The 9,813-nt window shown below is 47.0% G+C and overlaps 1 protein-coding gene across 1 annotated transcript in view; it reads left to right on the top strand.

Annotated features, from left to right (window-relative positions):
• Window positions 1-5,870, top strand: part of LOC311355312 (cadherin-12-like) — a gene marked incomplete at both ends in the record, with an annotated part of 6,768 nt that extends 898 nt beyond the window's left edge. The window contains 2 exons of the mRNA XM_084475069.1: window positions 1,486-1,737; window positions 5,326-5,870. Coding sequence (XP_084331195.1) covers window positions 1,486-1,737; window positions 5,326-5,870 — 797 coding nt within the window. The remainder of the gene's footprint in view (window positions 1-1,485; window positions 1,738-5,325) is intronic.
• Window positions 5,871-9,813: the final 3,943 nt, after the last annotated feature.

Raw genomic sequence — 9,813 nt, 5'->3', positions numbered from 1 at the left:
AATTCCCCTGGACCGGTGAGGCTGCCTCACGCCTCTCCGCCTCGCCCTGCACCCCCCCCCCCCCCCTGCGTCCAACCCCCCCGGGCCCAGCTCCCCCCCCCCCCCCGGGGGGGGCGGCTTTGGACACACTCTCACCAGATCTGATACACAGGGACGGGGCTGGCGAGCAGCATGGACACTGGGGAGAGAGAGAAACAGAGAGACAGAGAGAGAGAGAGAGGGAGAGAGAGAGAGAAAACAACAACTCCGCCTCCCACACACACTAACATGCGAGGCGCGCTAAAACGCGTGACCTCCTGTCAAGAAAAGTTGGCGCGGGGGTTTTGACGACGGAACAAACCCAACCTGACAGGTGGACGGGGGGGGGGGGGGGGGGTCATGCCGTCTTGGCAACAGTCCAGACAAGACTGCGGACAAGTCGGCCGTGACAGCTTTGCTCAGCGTCAGACACGTTGTCAACCTTGATTTGAATAGCCCACCTCAAGTAAACACCTCAAGCACACACCTTTACCGCGGCTCCTCTCCCTCCTGAGTTCGGCTCTAGCTGGGAGAAATATCATCCATGTCGTCCGTCCGTCCCCTCCCCCCCTCCCCCCGTCCCCTTGCCCCTCCTCTCCCCTCCACACTCCCTTCCCTGTGCCCTCTGCCGCTGGCGTATCTCTAAAGTTATTTCTCCTAAAAGATGAGATATTGAAATCACAAGCGATGGCAACTGTTCAAAGAGTTAACAAGGTGAATTGGAGAAAAGTATGGCTGGCTGCTTTCAGGAGTGATTTGCAGGCGGCGGCAGCGCTCTTTCAGGTTTCACAAGTATGGAGATGGCGAAGGCTTTGATAGCATTTGCAGTCTTTGATAGTCCTTCATGCATTGCCGTTTCTGATCACATTCAGTGGAGCCGCATTCACAGAGGATTGGATATCAAACGCGCTGGGTTATCAGACATTAAACAGCTTCAGCCCACTGAATGCCCACCTCCAGGCTGGAGGTTCAGGCGACGGCCAGAGACAGAGCAGAATCCTATTTTCTTATTTTATTTCTTCAGAACACGATGGATTTTGTGGAAGACTGTAAGTTCCTTTTGCCGCTGAAACCACTCGGCCCATTAGGAAGCCTTCTTCTCTAAACTAGCGTTCTTCAGGGCGACCTCGATAGAAGTCGCCGCGTTTATTTTCAGAGGCTGACCTTGTTTAATGCCTTGCATTTATTTTGTTTAAATGGTAAATGGTGAATGGACTGCTTTTATACAGCGCTTTTCTCAACGCACTTTACAACTGCCTCACATTCACCCATTCAAGCACACTTTCACACAGCGACGGCGGAGTCAGCCACGCAGGGCCACAGCCAGTTGGCAACTAGCAGCCTTCCGGTTACAGGGCAGCCCGCTCTACCGTCTGAGCCCCCTCTTTAATGATCCAAAATAAATGAACTCTTCCCTCGATTCGCCAGATTTGAAAAATGATCCGTTTCTCGTCACTTTCCTCCCAGACAACACGGCCGGAATCGTGACCAAGAGGAGTGGGTTCCGGCGGCGCGCCCAGGAGATCTACTTCCTGCCTGTGGTGATCGAGGACAATGGCTACCCATCCAAGACCAGCACGGGCACGCTGACCATCCGCGTGTGCGGGTGCGAGTCGGATGGTTCGTTGCTGACGTGCAGTGCGGAGGCCATCTTCCTGCCGGTGGGCCTGAGTACGGGCGCCCTCATCGCTATCCTCCTGTGCATCGTCATCCTGCTGGGTGAGACTCCACGCCTCCACGAGGCCTCTCCAGTGTTGTTAATTTGGCGGCTTTGTCGTTAGATTTAGCGACTTTTGTCCATCTCTGGCGACTGAAAAAAACGTATCTAACGACTGGCGGCAGATCTGGTGACTTTTTCGTGTGTCTGGTGACTTTTTGTTTTTTCGTGTTATCCCTCCTCTCTGTGCTGCACACAGCTCTCTCCCTCTCTCTCTCTCTCTCCCTTATCTCCTGCTCCGTCCGAATACAATCCCTTGATGCTTTCATGTTTCCCACAAGTTCCTCCTTCTTCGACTTTTTTAACCCTCGTATGCAAATGAGGCGTGGTTACATCACATTTGAAGTCATCACACAAACTAGCGTGTTCAAGCGACTTTTCAGAGAACCGACAGCACGACGTGTGCAAATGAGGCGTGATTACGTCACATTTGCCGTCATTATGCAAACTAGTGAGTTATAGCGACTTTTCAGAGAACCAATAGCGACTTCTTGTGATTTGGCAACACTGGTCCTCAGACGCCTACCTCCACCCCCGCCGCCCAGCTGCTGTCTCTGCTCCGGTTCACTTTGGTTCCCTGAATCGGTTGCCTGTGAGTGCAGTGACAGACGCAGCAGCCAAACAAACACAGCCAGGGATTAGAATGACAAAACATGTACGTTATGTGAGGAAACGTAATATGGATATACTGTATATATATATATCGAGAGCTAGTTAGATATTAAATTACCTTGAGTTAAAAAAAGCGCCTGGGAGCTGTACGTCAAACAGATGATTTGATTCATGAATACAGTACAAATGTTTAGAAGCAATATGTTTACTAAGTACCAAACCCACTTTGAATGGAAACATTGTATATTATGATGAGCAAATCCAGCTGGCTTTCAGCAGTATCTTGTCTTTTTTCTCTGGACTAGGGAGATGTAATATTCTTATATAACGATTATTTTCGTGGACGTATAGATATAAATAAATATAATTTCCTAGATTTAGAATGTTAACTTCATGATAAGAATCCAATCAACATAGTCAGAAGAACTCTGATATATAAGTCATCTGTGGGTTTAGTGAAACATGAATTAACATCTGAGGTTACATAAAAGATTACATAAAGAACTATTTAAAATTCACCAACCGGTTACCGGCTCAATCTTATATTCCATTTCCTGGCTCCAGTTAAAACTATGAGCCCATTCTGGTGAACTTTGGAACAGTCCAATCTTTGAAGTCCTCAAGTTGGTTTGACCAAAGGGGGGGGGGTCATCAGAAACATAATCAAGGGGCGGTCGGGGTGATGGACAGTCGCCTCATGACCTACAACGAGAAACTGAATTAGTCTACAAAGCCATCATGATTAGGGATCATACTTAAAGAGTGTGTGAGACATGACCATTCTGAAGACAAAGGGATAAGGTTTTACGTCATTTTTAAATTCATTCCATCGTAAAAATATCGTCTTCATACTTAAAAACCAAACGTTAAAATCTATTTCGCAAGCCTCATACAAAAATGTCTACAGGAAAGAGCCTCAGGCGTTGGAAACACAGACCTGTGAACATGTCCCTCTGCAGGTGTGGCGGTTTATGACTGTACCCTAACGAACCCGGGACGGTGATCGGGAAGACCAGATTAGAGGGAGGGACTCACTCTCTCTTCCTTCACTGATTAGCTTCATAAACCATGTCCCTGTTCCCCCCCAGAACTTAAGGCTTCAACTTTTCCCTCTCTCAAGGTCAGAGTCGTAAAAACCCCTCCCCCGTAACTCTTGCGAGGCCGGCATCCAAACTCATCTGCATAGTGGGCAGGAAGCAAATATGGCTTTATGGTGTCGTTGAGTAAATGATGTGCGTGGGGGTGGGCGAGAGGTTGTTAAAAATGGCGCTTGTTTTACCGCGTAGGTCAATGGGTGGCGGTGACCTTTTGGAGTACTTTGGAAAACCTGTGGCCATTGAGGAGCTCAGACCACCTTTGCCAGGTTAGCGGTAGTGGTGGTTTATAGACTGTTCAGTATGGTGGTCGTTATTGGAAATCAACATGCAATTATATGGAGTCGATGCCCCATTCGTTCGGGAAACCCTGCATGTCAATATGCCTCTCATGAGGGAACGCCAACAGCAACTTGAACTCTATTTTATTTCTTGAACGTTCTTTAACCGACCAGCAACAGAACCGTTTTTAAGTGAGGTGACAAATGAAATAAAGATGTGCTGTTATTGTATCAATACCTATAATGACCACTAGGGGGAGCTAGCACACTACAACAAGAAGTGTCAGTTGGGTGGGAAGAAAGATGTCAAGAATACTAGTAGAGAGGAAGAGATAGAGAGAGAGAGGTAAAGAGGGGGAGAGGAGACCTACTTAAACCATTTTATTTGTATGTGTGTGTGTGTGTGTGTGTGTACTGTGCGTGTGCTCATTTAAGTGTATTTATTGACTCATTCTAACTGAGTAATATCTACATTATGCAGCCTATTTCCTTCCATCCCAGATGCCTTTATATAAAACGCACAGTATATTTTAGCTGTAACACTGATATAACTTAAGAGGAACAGACAGTAATACAGAGAGAATGTGTGGGAGGGAGGGAAAGACAGAGAGAGGCAGACTAATGTGGAGTCACAGAGCGCGACGGTGAAATTATCATTTTCCCCGTTGACTTCAGGAATCGACCGTTTCATTGCCATTCCGCTGCAAAGCTAGTGTACAATATCCAAATCTATGAACACCATTTCCAGAGGGCTCTGTGCGTTCTGTCCCTCAGTGTGTGTGAGGCAATGTACGTCTACTGCTAATTCCCACTTTGTAGGGCAAAGCCACCAGAACTCAAACGTTACAGAAATTGGTTTAGCTTAAAGGTCCCATATTATACCACCAACTGTGAATGTGATTAGCCATCACAAGCCGTTTGGAAACTCTGCCTCTTTCTTTGTTTTAGTGACATCACAAGTGGAAGTGTCCACCTAGATGTGTGCTGGATAGAACAGTCTGCCAGCCTACCAAGTAGACTGACTGTAGCAAACGTTGTTCATCATACAGCTAGGTGGACACGCCCACTTGTGATGTCAGAAGAGGCAGATTTTCAGAATCAGTTGTAATGGCTAATCACACTCACACCTGATGGTATAATTTGGGACCTTTAATGTTTTTTGATGGTGTCACCAAGTCTTATAGGACTGTGGCATGATTAATAATATCGACAACGGTGGTGTACTCTGAGTCCTTACGCTATCGCTAATCAAATCTCTGGTGATCGATGCACCACTCTCCCAGATTCGCCCGGCATTTAGTCCTGCCTTAAAGATCCAGTTTGTCTTGGAAAGGAAGAATGTCAAACTTCAGGTTGTATTTAAGGCGCTTTAATGGAACTTTTGTGATCTCTGTGCTCACAGTGAGTGAGTGAGGGGGTTGTGGGATGTGTTTTGTGTCATGCTAGTGTGCTCGCATGTTTCATGTTAGTTTGTAAAGTCCACTCTGATAACATGTGTCACACTAACACGTATCATGCTAACATGTGACATGCTAACATTTGATATGTTGCGCTATGCTATCATGCTAACTGCTGTCTCCCTCACTCCCCCCCCCCCCTGCAGTCATCGTGGTCCTGTACGTGGGCCTGCGGCGGCAGAAGGAGAAGGAGACGCTCATGTCGTCCAAGGAGGACATCCGGGACAACGTGATCCACTACGACGACGAGGGCGGCGGCGAGGAGGACACTCACGCCTTCGACATGGGGACGCTGCGCAACCCCAAGGTCGTCAAGGACAACCTGTTCCGCCGCCGCGACATCAAGCCCCTGGAGCCCCGAGGGCGGGGCCCGCGGCCGGGGCCCGTCCCCGTGTCCCAGGACAGCGCCGACATCCGCGACTTCATCCACCGGCGGCTGGAGGACCACGACGTGGACAACACGGCGCCGCCCTACGACTCGCTGGTCACCTACGCCTACGAGGGCGACGGCTCGGTGGCTGAGTCGCTGAGCTCCATCGGCTCGCCCACGGCGGCCGGGGAGCTGGAGGAGGACTACGACTACCTGGACGACTGGGGGCCCCGCTTTAAGACACTCGCCGGCATTTTCGGGGAGAAATCGTCGGAGTCTCGGTCTCAGTCGGACACAGCCACGGCGGAAGACTCGCATTGATCGGTCCGAGACTGTGATCAGAGACCGTGGACCAAGAGGAGAATCGAAAGGTTTTCGTTTATTTTGGTTCGTCAAGCATTTTTCGTTTTATTATCGGTTCCCGTCTCCTTATTTCTTTTTAAGGGGTTTATCTTTTCTATTTAAGTCAACATCCCGTTTTTTTTCTAGTATATGCTCAATACAGACATTGTAAAACAAAAAAAAGCAACACGGTCACAGATTGATTCAGCCATTCGATTACTTTGGATATTTGACAGTTCCTATTTTCACCACCGGGGGAACAAAAAAACGAAAAACGCAGGAAATGCAGCCATTTCCTATTACATCCTCTCAAAGTGCCTCGATATAATTGTTCTCTTATTTACTATTCCACACCACATATCCGACAGAGTTTATCAGAACCCCTTTAACGGAAGCTGATTCTGAGTCTCTGATTGGTCACGAGCGAGACCAATGCTATCTCGTTGCGGGGGTAGCAGGGTGATGAGAAATGGCCTATCTTTGGCCAAAGATTTTCTGAATGTTATTTATTGTTCTGATTATTTATTGGCATATCGGCCAGTTTGATTCCAATGTTTTTGTGTATTTATCTATTTATCTCGACATCATCAAACTGTATTTTCTTTTTTTATTATCACGATTGGTTTTGCAGACACTTGAGGATTTTGTAATTAATCGGGGCCCACATCAAAGTGGACGATTGTGGTAGGAGGGCCATGTGAATAGAGTTGTACTAGACTTGTAAAAAATGATTTAGGGCTTAATAAAGCAGTTCTGTCATGTAATAAACACAGTTTTTTTCTTAAAATAAACAACACTTGGACAAAAGAAAAAAGCGTTTTATTCCTCCACCACCCAGCTTTCATTTATTATGAATCTACGTTGAAAATGTCCTTGTTGAGTTTGAGGGGTAAACAAGTTACGTTTAAACAATTTCAGTATTTATTCTCCATTATTTGATTCTTGAAGTTAGTGTAGTAAGAAGATTACGATTAGGCTCAGGGGTAGGTTAGTATACGTTTAGCTAAGGGTAAGGAGTAAGCCAAGTATAGGGGTTAGGAATTTGTATTAGAATCTTCCTATGTAAAAAAAAAATACTGCATGAAGGATATCAACCTAGTCTCAAATAAATATAGCTTCCTATTATTGAATCATTATGGAACAATGTTGTAATAGCATATATTTACGGTCTAGATTAGAGAATTCTATAAGAAACTGGTGATATTACAAAAAGGTTAGATAAAGAAATTGTGGACGGTTATAATCCAATTGTAGGCCTCAGAAACAAGTTTTTGTTAGCTCTTTCTCCGTCAACGCGTCGTACTATCGCGTGCATCCATCTACAGTTTTTATTCCAAGTTTGAACGCTACATTTCTAAAAGTCTAGCTCGAAAAGGAAATTCCCCAGTACCCTTAGCAGACAAGTGAAAGATAGATAGTCCCACAAAGGAAGAAGAGGGATTGTTCCTGATGTGCACCATTGGCAAAATGTGACAGTGAAAAGTAAAAAATAATACAAAAATAATACACTTTTGGCAAGCAATGGGCTTCTGGAGCATCTGTTTTGAATGGTGATTTTAGGTCTCTGAGGTTGGTGCCACCTTCTGCATACGATGATTACCTGATCTGGACGAGGACAGAGGAAAGGGTGAATCAGCAGAGCCAACCGTTGCAGTGAGTCTGCCCATGGATTGGGGCTGATTTTCTCTCACTGTCCCTTGATCAGTTTCACCCTCCATCCCTTATTCTTCTCCCTGTATCTTATCCTCCGTCTCTCTCTCTGTCTCTCTCCCTCTTTCTCCTTCTCTGTGTCTCTATCTCTCTGTCCCCTCTCCCTCTCTCCAGCTCTTCCTCTCTGTCTCCCTCTGTCTCTCTCTCTTGCCACTTACTATGTCTTTCTCCCTCTCTGTCCCTTTCTGTCTCTCTATCCCTTTCTCCCTGCCCCCCCCCCCCCCCCCCCCCTCCCCTCTCTTAAACTCTTCTTTTCTCTCGCCTTCCTTCAAACGGACGCAGCATGATCACAGCAATCACCACCACCAAACAAGCAGCAACCAGCCGTTGTTTGTGTGTGTGTGTGTGTGTGTGTGTGTGTGTGTGCGGGCTGTTTGGGTGCGTGGATGGACAGCTGGATGGGAGCCCTCCGAGGTGCTGATCTGGTGGACTCAGTATCATCACCGGGTCGGTGCGGGGTCATGGTGGATCAGCTGCTGCCCAGGTCACCACCCCGACACCACAGCACATGTGTGGACATGACTCAGGCTATCTGCTGACACAGCACACACATCCACATGCCCAACAGAGACATCAGTAGCAGCAAGTGTGTGTGTGTGTGTGTGTGTGTGTTAGTGATGGGTCGTTCACGAACAAATCAGTTTGAACAAACGACTCTTTAACGTGAACGAACCAACCTGATTCCCCGTTTCAGTTTGTCTCATTCGTATCGTTCGTTCTCCGAGACTCGACTCCCAGACCCACCCACTAGTCACTGAGTCGCGCTGACTCGCGAGTCGCCGTTCATTCACCGACTGTGTCTAGCGGTAAAGACTCGAGTACTAAGAAATCACGAGAGCCAGCCAGGCAACAACATCCCGATTCTAACCATGAAGCGCTCCTCAGCCAAAAGGAACTTTGTTAATGTTGTGCTGATTGATGACTGTTTGCACCATTGCACGATCGTGATTCGTTTGAGAATGAGAACAAGGGAGGAGCTGAGTCTGACCGACTCAGCTGAGAACTGTGCATTCGTGATTCATTTGAATGAGAACGAGGGAGGAGCCGAATCTGACCGACTCAGCTGAGAACCATGATTCACCGCTCCCGGAAACGCGTCTGAACGAACTAACGAACAAACGATTCGAACGACTCTTCTTGGCGAACTGACCGACGCGAACTGATTCAAGCAAACTAATCATGAAATCCATCACTAGCGTGTGCGTGTATGTGTGTGTGTGTGTTTGTGTCTCTAATAAAAGTAAACATATGGCTTCTACAATGCACCAGTGTTTTGGCATAATGTGTGTTTGTGTGGGTGTGTGTGTGTGTGTGTGTGTGTGTGTGTGTGTGTGTGTGTGTGTGTTTGTTATTAATGGTGATGCTTGTGTGGCTGTGGCCAGGGAGGTCTCCATCTTCCTCATCAGGTATGAGAGCTGGCACATGGGCTCGCTCTGGGATCCACCTGCCCCGAGCCTAGCAAGGAGCCAAAGTGAAAGTGAAAGCAAAAGCCAAAGTGAAATTGAAAGTAAACAATGGAATGGCACACTATCATCACTGGAACAGGCTCAGTTCTCTGTGATGGGGAGGGACTCCCTCTATATACATGAGCAGCACTTGTCTGTCTCTTGTCTGTCAACCCTGTCTTTCCTTGGGTTCACTCTGTTTTTATGCACTCACCCATTCAAAACCAACGCTTTAATATATGTGCTGATCATTTTAACCATGGAAAATCCCAATTCTGTCTTCTTACAGATGGATGTATGATTTCAGAACATCCTCAAGAGAAAGACAGAATGAGACTTTGCCTCGCTTGTCGACAAATTGCAAATGGTTTGGTTGTTCAGATGAGCCTTGTTGTTCTGCTCGGGGTGAAGGTTCTTCAGTCGGCCTGCTTTAATCGTCCTACTTGAGTGTGCAGACAGAGCTCTAATCACCAGTTGTCGAAACACAATAACAGATCCCCCCTCCCCCTCTTGATCGTCTCCTCTTGAGAAAGGCGAGCAAATACTTCTAACGTTTCCAAGACAACCGATTACTTGTTTCTCGTGACCATGGTTTGAAGATTACAAGCGATTCTTTCAAATAAGCATGCAGTATCTATTCACAGGCTTTGTTTAATTTAATTTGGCGTCATTGATTAAGTATCTCTAGACCAGCCATTCTCAACCTTGGGGTCCCGACCCCAATTGGGGTCGCGAGATGATTTCTGGGGGTCGCCAAATCATTTTGG

Source organism: Micromesistius poutassou (genome assembly GCF_964030765.1).
Source record: "Micromesistius poutassou genome assembly, chromosome: 11".
Taxonomy (NCBI): domain Eukaryota; kingdom Metazoa; phylum Chordata; class Actinopteri; order Gadiformes; family Gadidae; genus Micromesistius; species Micromesistius poutassou.
Note: the sequence above shows the minus strand (reverse complement) of the source record. Positions and strands in the feature narration are given on the sequence as shown.